Source organism: Piliocolobus tephrosceles, chromosome 1 (assembly GCF_002776525.5).
Source record: "Piliocolobus tephrosceles isolate RC106 chromosome 1, ASM277652v3, whole genome shotgun sequence".
NCBI classification, from domain to species: domain Eukaryota; kingdom Metazoa; phylum Chordata; class Mammalia; order Primates; family Cercopithecidae; genus Piliocolobus; species Piliocolobus tephrosceles.
Genome location: NC_045434.1, coordinates 167,985,856 through 168,007,442, shown reverse-complemented (window position 1 = coordinate 168,007,442; position 21,587 = coordinate 167,985,856). Strand labels below are relative to the sequence as shown.

The following is a 21,587-nucleotide window of genomic DNA, read 5'->3' as shown; positions in this document are numbered from 1 at the left end:
ATGAAGGCCAGTTTGCACGCCTGGGTCTCTTTGGCCTCCAGACTGGTGCTCTTTCTCACTAGGCTTCCAAAGTGCAAGGAAAGGGTACTTTCATCTCCAATTCCTAGCACCTGCACTGGGCTGGCACAGAGCAAGGGTCCTATTACCAAACTGTCTTCGAATTGTATGGGCACTCTGGGGCCTCCAAATGGCACTAATTTCACTCAGGCATAAAGTGCTACGATCAAATGTGGCCAAGTCTGTGAAGGGGCAGAGAAGGAGATCACCAAGTCTGCCAGAGGGCAGGGAAGTCTCATTTCTGGGTTCCCAATCACTCCCCAGGAGTCCATACCTGTAAGATCTTTTTCTGCTTCCCACCCCCATTTATATTGGAGCTTCTGGTGGTCCCACAGAATGTAATTCCAGTCTCTCCCTAACATCAGCCATCAGCGCATCTGCCACCAGTCCCCTGCTTAGCAACCTTTAACAGCTCGTTGACTACTGGATAGAATCCAATCTCTTTGCCTTGACTACTGGATAGAATCCAATCCAAAGCTCTTCCTGATCAGACCTTACCCAAATTATCTTACCACTTACTATTGCTGGTTTTAGAAGGTCAGTGTTCAATGAATCTTTCTTTAACAGAATAAAGAGTTTGGCCTCAGGAAACTTACTACTGCTCATGAGCTTTATGACTTCAGGAAGGTTTAGCAGGCTGGGACCCCCTTGAGGTCAAGGATGGTATCTTAGGCTGGGCACGGTGGCCCACGCCTACAATTCTAGCACTTTGGGAGGCCAAGGCAGGCAGATCACCTGAGGTCAGGAGTTCGAGGCCAGCCTGGCCAACATGGTGAAACCCCATCTCTACTAAAAATACAAAAATTAGCTGGGCCTGGTGGCATATGCCTGTAATCCCAGCTACCCAGGAGGCTGAAGCAGGAGGATCACTGGAACCTGGGAGGTGGAGGCTGCAGTGTGCTGAGGTTGCACCACTTCACTCCAGCCTGGGCAACAAAGCAAGACTCTGTTTCAAAAAAAAAAAAAAAAGGATGGTGTCTTATTCTTTCTGTATTCTACCACCAAGCACAGCCTGGCATATGGAAGGTTCCCTGTAGTTTATATAGACAGTCTGGGAGCCAGGATTAGTGCTAGGTGTTGGGAAGCAACAGAAGTAAACAGGTCATTGTTCCTACTTTCACAGAGCCTCATAGACTACACGTACACGGTGTTACATCAACCCAATTCATTTTTATTGCATGCTATGGACCAGGTATGCATTATGAGTGGATGAGGTCTGATCCCCTCTTTATGTTGATTTCTTTTCTTTTTTTTTTTTTTTTTTTGAGACAGGGTCTTGCTGTGTTGCCCAGGTTGGGGTGCAGTGGCAGGATCACAGCTCACTGCAGACTTGATCTCCCAGGCCCAAGTGATCCTCTCATCTCAGCCTCCTGAGTACCTAGATCTATAGGTGCATGCCACCACGCCTGGCTAATTTTTTAATTATTTGTAGAGAGGAGGTCTCACCATGTTGCCCAGGCTGATCTCAAACTCCTGGGCTCAAGTGGCCCATCCTACCTAGGTCTCCCAAAGTGTTCGGATTACAGGTGTGAAGGATAACTCTTGGCCTTCTCCATGTTTTAACAGTCTCACCTTCTCTGCTATTTTGAAAATTAGCAGAAAAGTTGGCCATATCAGTCAGGAATTTTAAACAGCTGGTTCATGCGTCCTCTAAGCCTCTATCTTTTCAGTTCAAGAGGCACCACCTTTAATCCAGGCCTTGACACATGTTGCCTCAGGCTGGATGACTTTTCCCACCCCGCAGGCCTTGGTTTTAAAGGTCACCTCCCTTCAGAGGCCCTCCCTGAATCTTCCCCTCCTCATTCTCTATAAGGCACTCTATTTGTTTCTATCACAGGCACATTCACTAAACACATTTACTATCTGCCAGGCACTGTTTTCAGTGCTGGGGATATAGCAGTGAAGAAACAGAAACCCTTGCACTCACGGAGCTCATATCTTAGGGTGAGAAAGTTATTAAGCAAGATCAAGATGGAAAACAGATGGTACGATAGTGTGAAATGCTAAAGAGAAAAATAACCACGGAAAAGTCATAGGGAGTGTGTGTATCGCAGTTGACTTATTTGTTTGCGTTGTTTACCTGCGTTCTGTCTGCATCTCCCACTAAACTGTAAGCTCTACATCTCCCATCTGTCTTATTTACCAATGCCAACCGGGGCTAAGCACAGCGCCTGACACACAGCAGGCAGCTGATAGACAGGTGTTGAGCAAGGAGCAAAAGCGTATCTTCATTGCTTTGTCCTTGCTTCTAGGAGGCGAACTGGGAAATCAAGAGGGAAAGGAAAAGCCAGGAAAGTGGCTCGCTTTTGGCGCTGGGGAAGAGGTGTGCAGTGAGCAGTCACGCTCAGGAGAGGGGCAGCGCGACAGAGGCGCTCGCAGCAGCGCGCTGTACAGGTGCGCCAGCTTAGGCATTTCTATCCCTATTTTTACAGCGAGGGACACTGGGACTCAGAGAGGAAAGTGCCTTGCCAAGCTCCAACTGCTCATAAGCGATCAACCTTGTCTAAGTCCAGGTTTGAAGTCCTGGAGCGATTCTGGACCCACCACGACCACTCACCTACTCGCTTGAGCTTCTCCTCACGTGAGATTTTCCAGGTTCCTCCCTGTCTCCGGGTAGGCGGGGCGCGCTTAGCAGGTATCACCTATAAAAAAATGAGAACGGGCTGGGGGCAGGTGCAAGACAAGAATATCCTGACTGTGATTGGTTGAATTGGCTGCCATTCCCAAAACGAGCTTTGGCGCCCAGCCCCTTTCGTTCCCAGCAGGCCCTGGGCGCGGCAAGATGGTGTCGTCTAGGTGGTGGTCTTGAGGCGAACAGATCGGTATGGCGTTGGCGTCCGGGCCCGCAAGGCGGGCGCTGGCTGGCTCCGGACAGCTCGGCCTTGGGGGCTTCGGGGCCCCGAGACGCGGGGCGTATGAGTGGGGCGTGCGCTCCACGCGGAAGCCGGAGCCTCCTCCCCTGGATAGGGTGTACGAGATCCCTGGACTGGAGCCCATCACCTTTGCAGGGAAGATGCACTTCGTGCCCTGGCTGGCGCGGCCGATCTTTCCGCCCTGGGACCCGCGCTACAGGGACCCAAGGTTCTACCGCTCGCCCCCTCTTCACGAGCATCCGCTGCACAAAGAGCAGGCCTGCTATATCTTTCACCAGCGTTGCCGCCTTCTCGAGGGTGAGGCCCCAGGACGGGCGGCAAGGGACCATATTCCTCTGCCCAGCACTGACCCCGACCCTCTGTGGCTTTGGGCTTGACATTGAAACTCTGTGGGTCTTGGTTTCTTCATCTGCGAAATGGGGCCGTAGTGATTCCCATCTTCTGAGAGTTGTTAGAATTGAGTTGTAAGGAGCTGGGCCTCTGTGCGGGAGTAATAGAGAGTTTGCGTGTTAGCGTGAAAAGAGCTGCTTTCTAGGCCTACCCCTGGCTCTCTCTGTTTGACTTTGGGCAAATGGCTGACCATCCTGGGCCTCTATTTCCTGTGAATGGTTTTGACTGGACAGTCCACATTGACCTTTCCAGGTCTGACATTCTGGAGATTAACTGTACATTTTAAAAGTAGATGGAGAGAGTTTATACTGGAGACAGCAGAATGTTTAATCTCCAGGACTGTCACCTCTCAAGTCCATGTCTAGTCCTCTGTCACTCTCACTAGGGACGGATCAAAATGACTTTGCCAAAACCAGCCTGTCTATCTAGAACAGTACCAGAAATTATTTTCCAGAGTCCATGGAGAGGCTTGTTTATCCCTTTCCCCATGCTTCCATCTTCCTCAAATCAGGATAGGGATGGGGCAGGTCTTGAAAACAGAATGGTTGAGATAAGTGGGAACAGTATTTTCCAAGGAGTAATTAGGGGAAAAAAAAAAAAAAGCAAATCTGGCAAGATTGGGGGACTAAGCCAGATAATAAATCCTAGATTTGAAAAAACTTAAGTCAATTTGTCAGCCTTTTAAGCTTCTCAATTCCATTCCTGAAAGCTGATTGTCCAGCCTTTAAACACTTCCAGTGTCCTTACAAGGTACTGGGAAGGATCTCATAAGACTTGGCATCCTTGAGTGACCCAGGTAACAATACCAAGTGGATGAATGCATTAGCAGTATTTTAGACGTTAAGATTACATTCGTTTGCCTAGGCCGAAAATGTATGGTGTATCCTATGTTTTTGCTACTCACAGAGAGGTTCTGTAGGCTATAATAAAACTCTGCAAGATACAGGGCTAGAGAAGCCATTTGGGGTAATGGAGAGAGGTGATGGTCTTTAGGGTAGACAGACTCAGATTCTCCTCCTAGCCTTGTCATTTACAAGGTATGTGAGCAAATTCCTTAGTCTCTGAGTTTCATTTTTCATTTTATAAAATCCCATCTAACTTGCAGGTAAAGCTTCTGGCACAGGGTAGATGGTGACTTTCAGTAAATGGCAGCTCTAATTATCACCTATTTTTCATATGCAAATGAAACATAAAGTCTTAATATTTTATCCATTTTCAAGTTTAAGGAACAGTGGCAGTGTCAGAACTAAAACTTAGTTTATCTGACTCCCAGTCCAGGGTTCTTTCTGCTGCACCACAAAATCCAGAAGTTACTTTTTTTTTGAGACAGCATCTTGCTGTGTTGCCCAAGCCAGAGTACTGTGGCGTGATCGTGCCTCACTGCAGCCTTGACCACCCAAGTTCAAGTAATCTCCCACCTCAGCTTCCTGAGTAGCTGGGACCACAGGCGCATGCCACCATTCCCGGCTAGTTTTTAAATTATTTGTGAAGAGGAGGTCTCACCATGTTGCACAGGCTGGTCTCAAAGACCTGGGCTCAAGTGATCCTCCTGCCTCGGCCTCCCAAAGTGCTGGGATTATAGGTGTGAGCCACTGCCCCTGCCCAAAAGTTACATTTCTAAACATTTATATTTATATTTCTGGTGTGATGTCTTATAGGTCTTAAAGTGAAAAGTCTCATTGTACTTACTGCTTTTCATTTATTACCACAAGAGAAATTGCCTCAGGGTGTCTCCCCCAAAGTATCTTAAGCTCCCTTCCATTCCAGACATGGTCTGTCTGCCTGTCTCTTTCCTTCCTTCCTTTCTCTCTGTCTCTCTGTCTTTCTTTTTTTTTCTTTCGACAGAGTCTTGCTCTGTCATTCAGGCTGGAGTGCAGTGGCGCAATCTCACTGCAATCTCTACCTCCCAGGCCTAATCTATCCTCCCACCTAAGCCTGCTAAGTAGCTGGGATTGTAGGCACATGCCATCACGCCCTGCTAATTTCTTGTATTTCTTTTGTAGAGATGGGGTTACACCGTGTTGGCCAGGCTGGTCTCAAAGCAATCTGCCTACTTCAACCTCCCAAAGTGCTGAGGTTATAGGTGTGAGCCACCATGTCTGGCCCAGACACAATTTTCAAATGAAGATACGACCTTGAGTCAGAGAAGTATTCTTCCAGCTGAGATGGGTAATCTGCCAACCAAGGCAGCCACCAGCTTTCTGTTAATTTGTGGGCATGATCACTGAGAAGAATATAGTATTGACTTTTCATTTGAAAATAGAGGACTGGTGTGTTTACTTGATCTAGAACTTAGATACCTAGGTCTATGCATGTTTCTCCCCTCGAGAAGCCAAATTTGGGGAAAGTGAAGCTAGGGAGGTCTTTGCTTGGCACCACAGCCCATCCCATCGAGAGTAGCTAAGTTTCTTTAATGTTTAAAGATTGTCAGGCTAAATTGAATCTATTTTAGTTTACATATACACCATCTTTTATTTATTTATTTATTTTAGAGACAGGGTCTCACTCTGTCACCCAGCCTGGAGTGCAGTGGTGTGATCATAGCTCACTGCAGTCTTGACCTCCTGGGCTCAAGTCATCCTCCCACCTCCTGAGTTACTGGGATTATAGGCATGAGCCTCTGGGCCTGGCTACGTATATGCCATCTTTTCATGCAAAGTATTTTGGGCAGCTTATTTATAACACAACCAGATTAAATTAAAAAACAGGTGAGGGGATCAGTACAAAGGAAAAATAAAACAGATAATACAACAAAAATTCATTCTGTGAGGTTCTACTTCATTTCCTTTTTTTTTTTTTGAAGTGGTGTCTTACTCTGTTGCCCAGACTGGAGTGCAGTGACATGATCTTGGCTCATTGTAGCCTCTACCTCCCAGGTTCAAGTGATTCTGCTGCCTCAGCCTCCCAGGTAGCTGGGACTACAGGCAAGCACCACCACAGCCAGCTAATTTTTTTGTATTTTTAGTAGAGATGGGGTTTCACCGTGTTGGCCAGGCTGATCTCAAACTCCTGACCTCAAGTGATCTGCCCACCTCAGCCTCCCAAAGTGCTGGAATTACAGGCGTGAGCTACCATGCCCGGCCTAAGATTCTGCATTTTAAAAGGAAGCCCCAAACCTGGCTCTGAGCTTGCTAACAATCAACAAATGGTACATAGCTAGGGTCAGCTAACTAGGTCAGCTGCTTGTTTTTATAAATGAAGTATTATTGAAACAAAACCATGCACACTTGTTAATTATTCCCTATTGTTGCTTTTGTGCTGTAGCAGAGTGAGTAGTTGTGAGAGAGACTGTGGCCAAGAAGCTGAAAATATTTACTATTTGACCCTTTGAGAAAATGTTTGTTGACCTCTGGTATGGAGAAAAATATTTTCAGTTACACAGTTCACCATGTGTATAAGACAAAACAGGCCAGGCACAGTGGCTAACGCCTGTAATCGCAACACTTTGGGAGGCCTAGGTGGGCAGATCACTTCAGGTCAGGAGTTTGAGAACAGTTTGGCCAACATGGTGAAACCCTGTCTGTGCTAAAAATACAAAAATTAGCTAGGTGCTGTGGTGCATGCTTGTAATCACAGCTACTTGAGAAGCTGAGGCAGGAGAATCGCTTGAACCCAGGAGACGGAGGTTGCGGTGAGCCGAGATCATGCTGCTGCACTCCAGCCTGGGCGACAGAGTGAGACTTCGTCTCAAAAAAAAAAAAAAAAAAAAAAAGACGAAACAGTTCTGTATCCAGGAAAAACCCAACTTTTCTATACTAAGGCCAGAGAGGTTCAGCTTCTTAAAGTATTCATGAAAATCTGAAAGTTATTCTCAGTTATTTCCAAAGGTTGCTTTCCCCTGAGAAGGCAGCATGGGCTTATGCCTGGACCCACGCCTGATAAATGAAGTATATTTGGTAGACACAGGCTATATTTGGTAGTCAGGGCTGGGGTGTGAGTTACTAGAAAGGATCTTAAATGAAAGGTTGGCATCCATCAGTTTAGTCCCATAGCCTAGGGTCTATCCACTGCTTGCAGCATTCAGCCATATTATCTCAGCTGTCTTAGCCACTGTTTGAATTCCTCTAGTGGCAGGCGCTTACCCCCTCAGTCACCTATTAATCATCCTGAAGTAGATGGTCATTCCTGAAGGTGAGTTGAAATCTGACTTTCTTAGCTTCTGCTCTTCACTTTTGGTTCTATCCCCTCAGGCGTCACAGAACAAATCCAGTTTCTCACTTGAGGCAGCCTTTTTACTAAGATGCTACGTGGCAGGTGTAAGCATCTCTTCCCGAATTGTTTTCTTTCTTTTTTTTTTTTTTTTGTGGCTGATTACCTCAAAGGTGTAAAGCAGGCCCTCTGGCTCACCAAGACCAAGTTAATAGAAGGCCTTCCCGAGAAAGTGCTTAGCCTTGTTGATGATCCAAGGAACCACATAGAGAACCAAGACGAGCGTGTTCTGAATGTGATCTCGCATGCCCGTCTCTGGCACACCACTGAGGAAATCCCCAAGAGAGAGACCTACTGGTAAGTTCCCCCAAGTAAAGAAGATTTCCTACTAATGGATCTTTGAGTCGACCTGTTGCTTTAAGTCCCCACATGTCTCTTTTTGTCTTCAAGCCCGGTCATCGTGGACAATCTAATACAGCTGTGTAAATCTCAGATTCTCAAGCATCCTTCTCTGGCCAGGCGGATCTGTGTCCAAAACTCCACGTTTTCTGCTACCTGGAACCGAGGTTGGTCATCTTGTACACCAGAAAGCCTTGGTCTGTTTTCTTGCCTTTCTACTCTTAGCCCCACCACCAGCTCCCATCCCCCTGCCCCCAAATACCTATCCTCACTCCTGTTCTTCGTGGTCTTATTTTGTAGGCTCAGACACACCCTTAGTATCATTAGCCATAGCCCAACCATTTTTGTTTTTAATCGCTTTCTAAGACATTCATTCAACCATTAACAGTCAGCCATATCTATTGAGTGCTTAGGATGTGCTTGGGAAGTCCCTAAATGCTGAAGGTAAGGAAATTTATAATAAAGCACATGTAGCCTCCGCCCTCACGATGCTCATATTCTATTGCAATAGTCTTCTTACCTCAGTTACACCTCTCTGGTCTTCCAAATCCATTTTCAGCATGGCCTGCTAGAGTGATCTTTCTAAAGTGCAAGTCTTTATGTCCCTGCCCGTTTCAGATCCTTCACTGTTCTTAGTGCTCCTCTGTCTCTCCATCACTCCTTCCCTGCCCAGGCTGAAGTACAGTGGCGCGATCTCAGCTCACTGCAACCTCTGCCTCCCAGGTTCAGGCAATTCTTGTGCCTCAGCCTCCTGAGTAACTGGGATTACAGGCGTATGCCACCACACCCAGCTAGTTTTTGTATTTTTAGTGGAGATGGGGTTTCACCATGTTGGCCAGGCTGGTCTCAAACTCCTGGCCTCAAGTGATCCGCCCGTCTTGGCCTCCTAAAGTGCTGGGATTACAGACATGAGCCACTGCTTCCCGCCTGGAATACTCTTTTCTGCTTTCTTTTCTTTTCTTTTTTTTTTTTTTTTTCCAGGTGGAATTTCATTCTTGTTGCCCAGGCTGGAGTGCAATGGCGTGATCTCAGCTCACTGCAACCTCCATCTCCTGGGTTCAAGCGATTCTCCTGCCTCAGCTTCTCGAGTAGCTGGGATTACAGGCACCCGCCCAACATGCCTAGCTAATTTTTTTTTTTTTTTTGTATTTTTAGTAGAGATGGGGTTTCACTATGTTGGCCGGGCTGGTCTTGAACTCCTGACCTGAGGCGATCCACCGCGCCTGGCCCTCTGCTTTCTTCATTTAACCAAATTCTCCTTATCTGCAAGACTTCACTCAAGCCCCCCTTCTCTGTGAATCCAGGCGGGGGTATCTGTTCCTCCTCTGTGTCCCTTATGCCCATTCTGCCATCATAGCACAGATTACACTGTACTGTCAGTATCTACCGTCAGTTCTATCTACCCCACTAAACGGAACTCCTGATGGCTGGGACCATATCTTACTCACGTTGTCCAGTGTCTAACAGTTCATGGTACACAGCAGGTGCTGACTGAAGGGATGCGTAAATGCATATACCTACTGTTGGTGTTTCAGGCAGGGATGTTCAGAGAACACAGGTGTTCTAACTGGTGGAATCCTGGAGCAGGGAAACCAGCTATGGAATGATTTGGGATTTCAGGACATCTGCTTGGTCAGGATTTGTGTATAGACTTCCTGGCAAAGAGTCAGCTTTGCAGAGGTAATGACACCACTAAGGAAATTAGTGAACCTCATTAATAGAGGAGTACTTGGCCCATCATCAAGTATTACCTCTAATTAAACTACCCCATTTGGCGCTGTCACTGGAGGAGGGATATGGAGGGAATTGAATCAGAAACCACACAAGAGTGGTCTGTGGGGAAAATCGAAAACCCAAGGTTAGGAGAGGTCCATGCACGTTTATTTTTCTTGCAGATTATATGTGAGGAAACAGGAAATGCTTTAGAAAACTATTCTCGAGGTGTGACAGATCAGAGTTTATCCACCCACAGAGGTAGTATCCCTTTCTTACCATCCAGTAAGGGAGGCCACATGCTAACTAATGACAGTGCTGTTGACCAAACCCAATTTTTAGACATACAAGAAAACTGGCCTTGATCCATTACCATCTCACTGTGGCTGTTTCTGAAAACCCAAGCACCTTCTGAGAAAGATTTGCCTCGGTGGACACTCCTCAGGAGGCCATTCTCAAGGTGTTTTTCCAGGCACATTTTGTCTGGTGGTAGCATGTGACCTCCTGTGGGGACCTGTGTGAAGGGTGTCTATGCATGTTCACAATGGCTGACTTGCTGATGAGTCAGATGTGAGTTTGTTTTCCTCTTGCTACCTATGTCTGCATATAGCATATATGCTAATCTGACTTCAGTGAGGCTCTTTGGCCAGGGTTTTCTCACTCTCAGTTGTTAAGGACAATCTGGCCCCTTTCCTAAGTTTAAGAATCTCCTCTGCCTTGGCTGAGTGCGGTGGCTCATGCATGTAATCCCAGCACTTTGAGAGGTCGAGGCGGGTGGATCACGAGGTCAGGATATTGAGACCATCCTGGCTAACATGGTGAAGACCCATCTCTACTAAAAATACAAAAACAAAAAATTAGCTGGGTGTGGGTGGCGGGCGCCTGTATTCCCAGCTACTGGGGAGGCTGAGGCGGGAGAATGGCGTGAACCTGGAAGACAGAGCTTGCAGTGAGCCAACATTGCGCCACTGCACTCCAGCCTGGGCGACAGAGCAAGACTACGTCTTAAAAAAAAAAAAAGGCCGGGCACGGTGGCTCACACCTGTAATCCCAGCACTTTGGGAGGCTGAGGCAGGCGGATCACAAGGTCAGGAGATCAAGACCACGGTGAAACCCCGTCTCTACTAAAAATACAAAAAATTAGCTGGGCATGGTGTCGGGCGTCTGTAGTCCCAGCTACTCAGGAGGCTGAGGCAGGAGAATGGCATGATCCTGGGAGGCGGAGCTTGCAGTGAGCCTATATTGCGCCACTGCACTCCAGCCGGGGGACAGAGTGAGACTCCGTCTCAGTTAAAAAAAAAAAAAAAGGTAAGACTACCTCTAGTCTTAGTGCTCCTCTGTCTCTCCATCACTCCTTCCCTGCTGTATCCTACTCTAGTCACCTGGATTTCTCTCCCTAAATTCTGCCACAGAGTTGCCTGCACCTGTGCCTTTGCACATTATTCCTCCTTGACTAGAGTGCTTTTCCCCCTCTCTTTGCCTGGCAAGCTTTTACTTAGTAGCTTTCAACTAGGGACAGCTTTTCCCTCTGGAGGACATTTGGCAGTGTGTAGAGACATCTTTGATACGGTATGGATGGGGTGTGGGGAGATGGGATGGGGAGGGAGTTCAAATGGCATCTAGTAAGTAGAAGCCAGGATGCTGCTAAACATCCCACAGTACACAGGACATTCCCTCCCCCTACTCCACCAAAGAATTATCTGATCCAAATGTGAATAGTGCTGCAGTTGAGAATCTCTGCCCTTACCTGTCCTTCCAGATGTCATTTTAAGGCATTGCTGCTTTCAGGGGGCTTCCCATTCCCAGAGAAGTTCAGTTTTCCCCACCTGTACAATTTTTGAATATGTTTCATCCTCTTCACTGCGGCACTCACTACCTGGTGGGCTCCTTGAGAGGAGAGAGTAACTCTCACGCATCTCTGGGTACCCAGGTTAGAGCAGGTGCTCAGGAAGATCTGGATGGTGCAGGCTTCGCTCCCCAGAGACCATCAGCCCTCAGGGTTTATTGGGAAGGGGACACAGGAAGAAGAATGCATTGGTTCATCCCCTCTTAAGGATCCCAGGATTAACATCCTAACTTAGTTATGTGTTCTGTGATTAGGCTGATGGTCTAGAAATGCTATAAATGACTTGAGGCACATGGGAGGATGAAGGCTTTAGACTTTGCAGAATTGAAAAAGTCTTTAATTATTATTATTATTATTTTTTAAGTTTTTTGAGACAGAGATTCACTCTGTTACCCAGGCTGGAGTGGAATAGCGTGATCTTGGCTCACTGCAACCTCTGTCTCCCAGGTTCAAGCAATTCTCGTGCTTCAGCAGTAACTGGGATTACTGGTGTGCACCACCACTCCTGGCTAACTTTTTTTTTTTTTTTGAAACAGAGTCTCCCTCTGTCACCCAGCCTGGAGTGCAGTGGCATGATCTTGGCTCACTGCAAGCTTTGTCTCCTGGGTATATGCCATTCTCCTGCCTCAGCCTCCTGAGTAGCTGGAACTACAGGCGCCCGCCACCACGCCCAGCTAAGTTTTTGTATTTTTGGTAGAGACAGGGTTTCACTGTGTTAGCCAGGATGGTCTCAATCTCCTGACCTCGTGATCCGCCCGCATTGACCTCCCAAAGTGCTGGGATTACAGGCGTGAGCCACCGTGCCTGGCCAATTTTTTGTATTTTTTCGTAGAGACAGGGCTTCATCGTGTTGCCCAGGCTGACTCAGAACTCCTGGCTTCAAATGATCCACCTGCCTTGGCCTCCCAAAGTACTGGGATTATAGGCATGCGCTACTGTGCCCAGCTGCGAAAGTCGTTAGTACCAGGTTAGAGTAACCATTTTTCTCCCTTTTAGAGTCTCTTCTCCTTCAAGTCCGTGGTTCTGGTGGAGCCCGACTGAGCACTAAGGATCCTTTGCCCACCATCGCCTCCACAGAGGAGGTTGAAGCTACTAAGAACCATGTTCTAGAGACCTTCTACCCCATATCACCTATCATCGATCTTCATGAATGCAATGTTTATGACGTGAAAGATGACACAGGTGAGGATCAATGTCTTGGACTTTTAGGCAGTGTGGAGGAGAAGGACATGCTTTTTCTGGAGGGAAAGGATATACTAAGAACTTGCTAGGTGCTAGGCACCTCGTGTGTATTACCTATCTCCTAGGATCCATGTGGCCCCATGAGACAAGTACTATTGTCTCTATTTCGTAGGCAAAGAAACTGCAACTCAGGGAGGTTAAGTGATTTGCTCAAAGGCTAACTTTACTTTTTACCTTGGAGAAGTAACTCTGTTACATCAGAATGGCTTGAGGGGCTTTTTTTTTTTCTTCAACAAACTGTATCATTAGGCATTTGAGGGGTTTTTGACCAAGGCTTTTTATTTATTCATAGGTCCCATGAAGGCACCCACTTTCTGTTTACCTTGTAAACTCTGGCCAACCCCCTTTAAGGACTGAGAAAGCTCCATGGACATTGAAGGACCAAACATGCAGCAGAGCCATGCCTCCTCTAGGCTTTTCAGAGCCTACATTATTTTCCCAGCCTCTTTTTTTTTTTTTTTTTTTTCCTGAGACAGGGTCTCAGTCTGTCACCCAGGCTGGAGTGCAGTGGTGCAATCTCGGCTCACTGCAAGCTCCGCCTCCCGGGTTCACACCATTCTCCTGCCTCAGCCTCATGAGTAGCTGGGACTACAGGCACCCATCACCACGCCCGGCTAATTTCTTGTATTGTTTAGTAGAAATGGGTTTTCACCGTGTTAACCAGGATGGTCTTGATCTCCTGACCTCATGATCCACCCATCTCGGCCTCCCAAAGTACTGGGATTACAGGTGTGAGCCACCACGCCCAGCCGACTTGTTTTCTTTTTAATAATTACCACAGATTTCAAGTTCTCCTTCTCCTAACATCACTGTCATCTGTGTGCCAGAATGAGAGAGAAAGGTGTGGTGTTAGAACTAGCTTGCAAGAAGCACCTATAACAGGTTGGCAGGCATTTTCTGTGAAGCGCCAAATAGTAAATATTTTAGGTTTTATAGGCCACATATGGTCTCTGTCACAGCTACCCAATAGTCATACGTAAATGAGTGAGTGTGGTTTAAAATGTTATTTACAAAAATAGGCAGCAGGCCAGATTTGGCCAGCAAGCTGAAGTTTGCCAGCCCCTGAGCTATAGTGATAGTATCCACCTTTGTTAAGTCTCTGTGTAGCACCTGTCCCTGGGCTAAGGCGAGGTGACTTTCCCCAGGCTTTGTGGCAGGCTGATGAATCCTTTCCACCCCTCCACATAATTGTGTCTCTTGCAGGATTCCGGGAAGGCTATCCTTACCCCTATCCCCATACCCTGTACTTACTGGACAAAGCCAATTTACGACGGGGCCGCTTTCAGCCAGATCAGCTGCAGGCCAAGATGATCCTGTTTGCTTTTGGCAGTGCCCTGGCTCAGGCCCGGGTCCTCTATGGGGTACGTATGTGAAGAAGACCACTGAGCTGCTGTACGCCGTGTTGGTCTCCTCCCTTAAGGTTATTGCTCAGAGGAAGAAAAGGGATGTAGGGGAACTGATTGCTTGACTGAGGAGTTTTAGGGAGGAGTACTTCAGCCCACCCTGTGGAGATGAGCCGACATCACTAGGAGCTTACTGCCTGTGCTTCACCTAAGTAGCTCACTTGACCACAGTAGCCCACATGTTTTACTGAAGTCCCCACTTTCCATGCTATGCCATAGAATTACAGGGAGGCCGTGCAGCTTATCCAGCATTACACAGCACTAAGTGATGGAGATAGGACTGCAGGTAGGTCTGCCCCAGTCTGAAGTCTTCAGTTATTTGTGCTGCAGCATGCTGCCTCTGTTCTTGTAGTGGCAGAAGTGGAGCACAGGTGGGAGGAAGTGGAGCAATAGAGATGGCCAAGCCCTGCCCGCCAACTCAGGATGGGTGCTGGGGACCCAAGATACTCCTTGGTGGTAGCCCCTGATCCTAAGAGGAGGTCTTAGGGACCTAGATGGTATGGAATACAGACTAACTTGTCACAGAGAGCTGTCCTAAGATGGGAAAAACCTGGCTCTGGGAGCAGAGGCCTCCAGGGAGGGGAGGGCTGTATGGTAGCCCTCAAGCAGGCCTGGGACACCAGATCCCTGGTTTGGGGTGTTGGGGTAGGGAGTTCATGAGAGCCACTGCTGGACCCCCAGGTCTTGGTTAGAGCCAGAGTCTTTTCTAGAGCAGGAATGAGGAAAAGTATGTTTCCCATCTTATTTGGCCTAGGGGGAGTTGTAGAGCCATGGTAAGCCAAATGGATAGGGAGTGGAATGGGCCTTGCCCAGACTGAGCGCCTGCTGGATACCACACATTTATTTAGGGTTTTTATTAACAAAAAATCAGTGGTTTGTTTGTAAAATATAGTCTTGGATTAGCAGCAAGAGCATCATCTGGGAACTTGTTGAAAATGCATACTCTCAGACCTACCCCCAGACCCGCTGAATCAGAAACTCTGGGGTTGGGGCCCAGCGATCAGCATTTTAATAAGCCCCCCAGTGATGCTGCTACAAGCTCGAGTTTAAAAACCACTGAACTGGCCGGGTGCAGTGGCTTACGCCTGTAATCCCAACACTTTGGGAGGCCGAGGTGGGAGGATCACTTGAGGCCAGGAGTTGGAGACTAGCCTGACCAACATGGCAAAACCCCGTCTCTACTAAAAACGCAAAGATTAGCTGGGTGTGGTGGTGCATGCCTGTAATCCTAGCACTTTGGGAGGCTGAGGTAGGAGGATTAGTTGAGGCCAGGAGTTCAAGATCAGCTTGGCCAACATGGCAAAACCCCGACTCTATTAAAAATACAAAGATTAGCTGGGTGTGGTGGCATGCACATATAATCCCAGCTACTCGGGAGGCTGACGCATGAATATTGCTTTAACCCAGGAGGCAGAGGGTGCAGTGAGCTGAGATTGCACCACTGCACTCCAGCCTGGGTGACGGAGTGAGACTCTGCCTCAAAGGGAAAAGAAAAAAAGACCACTGAACTGAAATTTCAGAATACGGCATTATTTAATCCTTGTAGTTTTTTAACCCTATGTGGCAGATGTCATTAGCTTCATTTTACAGGTGGTGAAACTGAGGCTCAGGGAGGCTAAGGAACTTGCCCAGGGACACACAGCTAAGAAATAAGTAGCCGTCAGATCGTCATATGACCTTCTTGTGTCTTTCCAATCCTAGGACAATTGTCTTATTCCCATTCCTGAAGGCTCCGAAAGGTTAGGTTACTTGCCCAAGATCCCACAGCTAATGAGTGGGGAAGCAAAGCTTGGAACCATGATCTCTCCAGTTTTGAAGGATGTGCTACTCCCAACTCAGGCAGGAGAAGGAGGCAGAGATAGTCACAACCCTGGTCCCAGGCCTGCACACTCAGTGTAGCCTCTGTGCCAGCTACTGCCATCAGAGCCTGGGTAGCAATGATACCACTAATTACCACCCAGTTGGGTAGGAGCGGAGGCCTCCTTCAGCCCCTCCAGGTACAAATTATTCCTGGGGATGTGAAGTTGAGCAATTATGGGAAGAGCCTCCATGTAAAAGGTAAAATTGCTGAGAAATTTATGTACTACCTGCAGTTTTATTGATCTGTAGAGGGAGATAAGAGTCAATACAGAATTCTCGGCTAACACTTACCGGTACTTTTCTTTTTATTTATTTTTCATGCAGCTAAGAACAGGTATTTCTAAGGCCAAAAGCCCCAGTGTGGCCCACACTGAGGTCTGACATTAGGTATTCCTAATGCCAGATTCAGCCCCAGTGGAGTGAACACAGGCAGCATTTTTGAATCAAGGATGGCCTGCTTCATGGGGCCTGCCTGTTGAATCTTCGTTCATTGAGTAGCAGCCATCAAACTGGATTGCTGCAAAGTCTCAGCAGGTCATCATACGATTTATCTCCCAAACTGGGACACCACTGAGAATAATGAGGTGCCACTATTAGATACACTGGGACGCCAGGATTAAACCAGAACAACAGGGCTTTCAGTGACTTAATAGTATGGAGTCTGATCCCAAGTCATACCCCATGGGTGACCTGGAGCAAATTATACCACCTCTGAACCTCAGTTTCCTTATCTATTAGTGGGAATATACCTCTAGCTTTATGAGAGTAGAGGTGACCTGATGTAAAACTGGCAAGATGCCTGGCACCTGAGAGGCCTTCAGTAAATGATTTTAGGTATTACTCCTATTACCAAGTGGCAGTAACTAAAAGAGATCAGTAGCAGGAATTGACTGGTGAAATCCTGACGCTGGCATGGCTGGATGGATACTCCAGAAACATGGCCCATATTGAGTTGCAGTGTAAGCATGAAGCCCAGTGAATGTGACTGCCAGGCCCTTAGAAGCAAGGCAGGGACGTGGGGGAAGCGTGTGGTCTGGCATGAGCCTGTTTGGGTTCTACACCACCCATCTTTGTGATTTCAGGCAAGTCACTTTACCTCACCGAATCTCAGTTTCCTCATCCGTCAAATGGAGTGAGAACTGAATGAGATTACATCTATCCGTTGACCGTCCGGATTCACATTTGAGAGCTGATGTCACTGTGGTCCTCATCAAGTAACGCCAGGAGTTTGAGGGATTTCTGTCATTAACCCCCCAGCTGGCCTGCCTGAACTCTGGCTTGCCTGGAAATTGCCTCTCAGTGGCAGGAACTATTACTCTGATGTGCTCAAATAGAAGAGCAGGCACCCTGGGGTCCATGAGGCACAGCCAGCCTGGGTGAAGGAAGGCCCAGCCCTGGACAGTGCCCTGAACTCCTCATTCTATTTTAATTGCCCCAAAGAGAAGCCATTCAGTGGACGTAGGTGGACGTTGTAAAGGGCAGAACTAGAAGCTGCCTGGGCCGTGCTGTTCCTTACACTGCACAGCTTCTGATTTGTTTTCCTTTTCCCCTTTTCCTCTCAGAATGATGCCAAGGTCTTGGAGCAGCCTGTGGTGGTACAGAGTGTGGGCACAGATGGACGTGTCTTCCATTTCCTGGTGTTTCAACTGAATACCACAGACCTGGCCTCTAACGAGGGTGTCAAGAATTTGGCCTGGGTGGACTCAGACCAGCTCCTCTATCAGCATTTTTGGTGTCTCCCAGTGATCAAAAAGAGAGTGGTTGTGGTAAGTTGAGCCATCTCCCGCCTGACCCAGGAGGGCCCTGCCTCCTCCTACCTGGTGTGAGCCTCAGGTGGGATTGCCGGGGTGCTCTGTGAGTAGAGCCCTGGCCCTGGGAACTTCCCACCCAGGATCTCTGCCTGGAGGACTCCTTCAGTCCCGCCCCTACCTAAGGCCCTGCCCAGCGGTCCACTCCAGCTCCTGCTTCCCTTTGCACCCTCCAGCCAATCCAGTTCCTTGCAGCTCCCAGGGTCCTCTGCGGCTTCATTAGCTTTGGCCTTTGTAGATGCTGCTCCTTTTATCTAGGAGGCTTCTTGCCTTCTCCCCTCCCCATTAGTCTTTGTCAGGCTGTCCTCCACTTGTCCTTCCAGGTTTAGCATAAGTGTTTCTTATTTTGGGAAACTTCTGACCACCACCGTCCCCATCCCAACCCTCACTTAAGTGCCTCAGGTGGGCTGCCCTGGCCTCCGTATTCCCCCATCACAGCACGATCACATTGCTGTGCGTAGAATCTCTTCACATGTTTTTTTTCTTCCGCCAAACAGAACTCCAAGCTCCTAGATCCTTGAGGGCAGGGTCTGTGGGGATGCATTCATTTGTTTCATCCCACAGATACGGAGTTCCTCCTGTGGCACCATCACTGCTGCACCCCACTGCTCAGCTGACAGGGTCCAGGCCTGCTCTCTGTGTAGTGGGCAGTAGCAGTATCTAAATAAATTCCTGATAGAGCATCAGGCAGTGATATGCACCCTGGAGAGACCTATAGCAGGGTCAGGGACTGAGAAAGCGGAGTAGGGGTACTGCCTGCTCTGGGACCAACTAGGTCCCACACAGGCCTGAGTATGGGCTTGCTAAATGGAGTCGCTGAACCTTTGAACATTCTCAGCAGGTCCGTTCTTGAACTAGTTCTCCAGCAGCTCAGTGCTGTTTCCACCTGAAATGCCTGTCGGGTCTGTGCCCTTTGCTTTGGCCCCAGATACCCTCAGTTCACCTGCAGAGTCACAGCAGCCACCTCCATGCTGTCTGCTCTTAGCCACGTTTTCCCTCCTGACTCTGTGTTTTCAGGTTCTCTTCCCTCAGCCTCTCCCTTCCAGGATACTGACTCAGGGCTGGGCCTGTTGTGGTTTGGAGACAGCTCCTCCTCACCTCTGCAGCCTCATCTCCTGCCTCTTCACCCCTCAGCATTCGCCCTGGGCTCCAGCCCGATCTTGCTCTTCCTGCCTTCATTTCTTCTTCTTCTATTGCATGTGTTGGGCTTTCTGAAGTCTCCTTCGTTTTCTTTTTCTTTTTGCCCCATTCTGCTCGCCCTTCCACATATAAATGTCGGCGAGTTAGTCATTTCTCCCTGCTTTCTTCTTTTTCCTACTTCTGCAGTGGGGTCTGTCTCCTTTCATTCTCACTATTTGAACAGCTGACCATAAGCTCCTTGGGGACAGGAACCAGAGTCAAGTTACTGCTGTGTCTCTGTCTCCAGCAGAGGACATAGGCCCAGTAGAAAGAAAGCAGGTGCCCAATAAATGTGTGTGGAATGGGTGAGGGATGATTGTCCCTGGGATTAGAGAGGGCAACAGCCCATTTGCTCCTGGTGGTTGAAGTGAGAGGGCCTCGGGAGCAGAGCAGCGTCAACAGCTGTTTTGGCTGAAGGGGGCTGGGAATGCTTCCTGTCCTCAACACCCCTTCTTAGTCCGAGAGAGAGACGATGTTAGAAAAAGAAAGTTGCTGTCCAGGCACTGAAGATTTACTTCAATCCAATCTTTGTTTTAATTGCTGTCGTTAAACCTAGTAGCAGGGTCCTAATGGACTGTGTTCTTTCCAGGAACCTGTTGGGCCAGTTGATTTCAAGCCAGAGACATTCAGAAAGTTTTTAGCTCTTTATTTGCACGGTGCTGTGTGAGCTGAGGACCCCTCTGAATCCTGAAACCCCCCCTTGCCTCTCTTCCACAGAAGAGGGCCTGGGGCCCGTGGAGCCTCAGTGCCCGTTTGGCCTGCTACTCTTGCTGACAATAAAGAGCCCTTGCGTTGCACTGAAGCCTGTGTTTGGTATGAGGGTGCCATCGGGAAGGGCCCCCACACAAGTCCAAGCCCTGGAGCCTGACCTGCCCCAGCTGAAGCCCAGCTCTGCCCTTGACCCATGTTGTGATCTTAGATAAGCATCTTCATCTGTTTCCATTTCTTCATCTGAAACCTGGGGCTAATGTGACTTACCTGGTGTTGAAGACTCCGGGTTATGTGTGTGTAGTGTCTGCCACATGGCAGATACGCTGATGGTCACTAGGTTCTTACAGCATTATTTAAATTGTGGACACATTCCACAATGACTGCAGAAAATCTCGCTAGAATATTTATGGTAGATTTCTCCCTTGTATCCTGGTTAATGGGGTGAGTACACCCCTGGTTCAGCTGGCCTCTGTTTGTCCAAATAATGTCAAGTCCTAATCCGTGCCAGACACTGCTGCCATGCCAAGCACCTGATACACAGCATCTTTAATCTCCACACACCCCTTACAAGGTAAATGTCATTTCCATATTCAAGAAAAATATTGCATGCCTAGCATGTGCTATGCACTGTTCTGGCCCCTAAGGAGAAAACACGGATAATTTAAGGTATTTGCCCAAGGTCACCCAGCTGGTGCTATAGGTCAGCTTCCCGAGAAAACACAGAGATTTTTATCTGGGGAGAACCTTTAGGAACAGAACCTGTGGAGAGTGAAGGCAGCAGCAGGTGGGGGTAGTGGGCCCAAGCTCAGTGTGGCTGCATCTGAGGCCTCACCCAGTTCATGGGCACTCTGGAGCCACAGGCAAGGGAGTTGAGCCTTCTACAAACACCCCTGAGCTGGCACCAGCCATTGGATATGTGCTGCTTCCCGACAGCGGGTGGGACCTTGGGCGAGGTGGCTTTGTTGGGCTGTAATTCCTGCTGAGGGACTGCTGAGAGCAGTTAGTGTGGGAACTTCCGGCAGCTGGAGGAGCTCTCAGCTAGGCAGTGGCAAAGTGGTGTCCAGCCTGTGTCTGCCTCCCAGGCTTGGGCTCTTTCCACTTGACAGCTTACTTTTTTTAGGCTTGAGGGATTACCAGGAAAAGCATCAAGGCACAGAGGACCATGGGGACGGGGAGTGACTGGAAGTGGGGAGGCCGGAGGCTTGGCTGGGGCTGGAGTGGCCAGCTTGGGAGGGGCCTGAACACCAAGCACCTCACCTTCCAGAGCAGCTGACCTTGGGCTCCGGGGACTCTCAGCCCTGCTGCCCATTTTACTTTTTATTTTGCAGACAGAAAACAATTATACATAAATGATAAAAGTTCAGAGTTCAGGGAAAAATAAGTCGATCCACTCAAGGCGGTCCCTAGCTAGTCCTTTTCCCTAAGGATAACAGAGCTTCAAGTTTCTTCCATGCTTTTGGTGAAAATGTGTATGTATCATAAGAACACAGGTATGTACATGATTGAAGAGTCATCCTATTTACAGCCTGTTCCCCCTTCCTTTTTTACCTGATGTCTCCGGATCGTAGGCTCTTGCCACATCACCACATAGGATCTCTTCATTCTTTTGAGCAGCTATATTAGTATCTGTTGATGACGGTCCAGGTTGTTTCCAGTTGTCATTAGAAATAATGCTGCAGTGAGCATCCTCGTTCATGTATCTTAGAGTACTTTTGCCAGCAGAGCCATTGGGTAAGTTCCTAGCAGTGGAATTGCTGAGTCAAAGCTTTTTTTTTTTTAAAGAACACTCCGTTGGGAGTACAGAGGAGGAGCCGGCGGGATGGTGGTAGGGAGTCCAGCTGGAGGCCACTGCAGTGATCCTGGGGCAAGTGGTGGTGATGGCTTGGCGTGATCCTGAGCAGGCTGAAGCCCCTGGAGACTGCTTGGAGGGGAGGGAGGGTGAGATGAACTTGAGCCC

The 21,587-nt window shown here is 48.3% G+C and overlaps 2 protein-coding genes across 8 annotated transcripts in view; one reads left to right on the top strand and one right to left on the bottom strand.

Moving 5' to 3' along the window:
* The window catches only part of LOC111523377 (NADH-cytochrome b5 reductase-like), a 30,713-nt gene extending 28,036 nt beyond the window's left edge, over positions 1–2,677 (bottom strand). For 3 of the 7 annotated variants that reach the window (XM_023187925.2, XM_023187914.2, XM_023187936.2), the window contains exon 1: positions 2,615–2,657. The gene's annotated coding sequence lies outside the window, so the exon portion shown is untranslated. Of the gene's footprint in view, positions 1–2,614 lie in introns of all 7 variants that reach the window. The other 4 variants (XM_023187965.2, XM_023187980.2, XM_023187947.2 and 1 more) reach the window with 3 other exon arrangements.
* Positions 2,678–2,785: 108 nt separating this feature from the next.
* MRPL37 (mitochondrial ribosomal protein L37) lies at positions 2,786–19,721 on the top strand. Its single transcript, XM_023187870.2, has 7 exons — positions 2,786–3,227; positions 7,643–7,826; positions 7,920–8,035; positions 12,424–12,609; positions 13,873–14,030; positions 17,495–17,698; positions 19,509–19,721. The coding sequence occupies exons 1-7, from the start codon at positions 2,882–2,884 to the stop codon at positions 19,584–19,586; spliced, it is 1,272 nt and encodes a 423-aa protein (XP_023043638.1). The 5' UTR covers positions 2,786–2,881; the 3' UTR covers positions 19,587–19,721.
* Positions 19,722–21,587: the final 1,866 nt, after the last annotated feature.

Excerpts from the sequence above, each read along its gene's own strand:
- MRPL37 (XM_023187870.2), top strand. The coding sequence starts at position 2,882 with ATGGCGTTGGCGTCCGGGCCCGCAAGGCGGGCGCTGGCTGGCTCCGGA. Across the intron at positions 3,228-7,642 it reads GCGTTGCCGCCTTCTCGAGG|GTGTAAAGCAGGCCCTCTGG; the intron begins GTGAGGCCCCAG and ends ATTACCTCAAAG. Across the intron at positions 8,036-12,423 it reads TTCTGCTACCTGGAACCGAG|AGTCTCTTCTCCTTCAAGTC; the intron begins GTTGGTCATCTT and ends TCTCCCTTTTAG.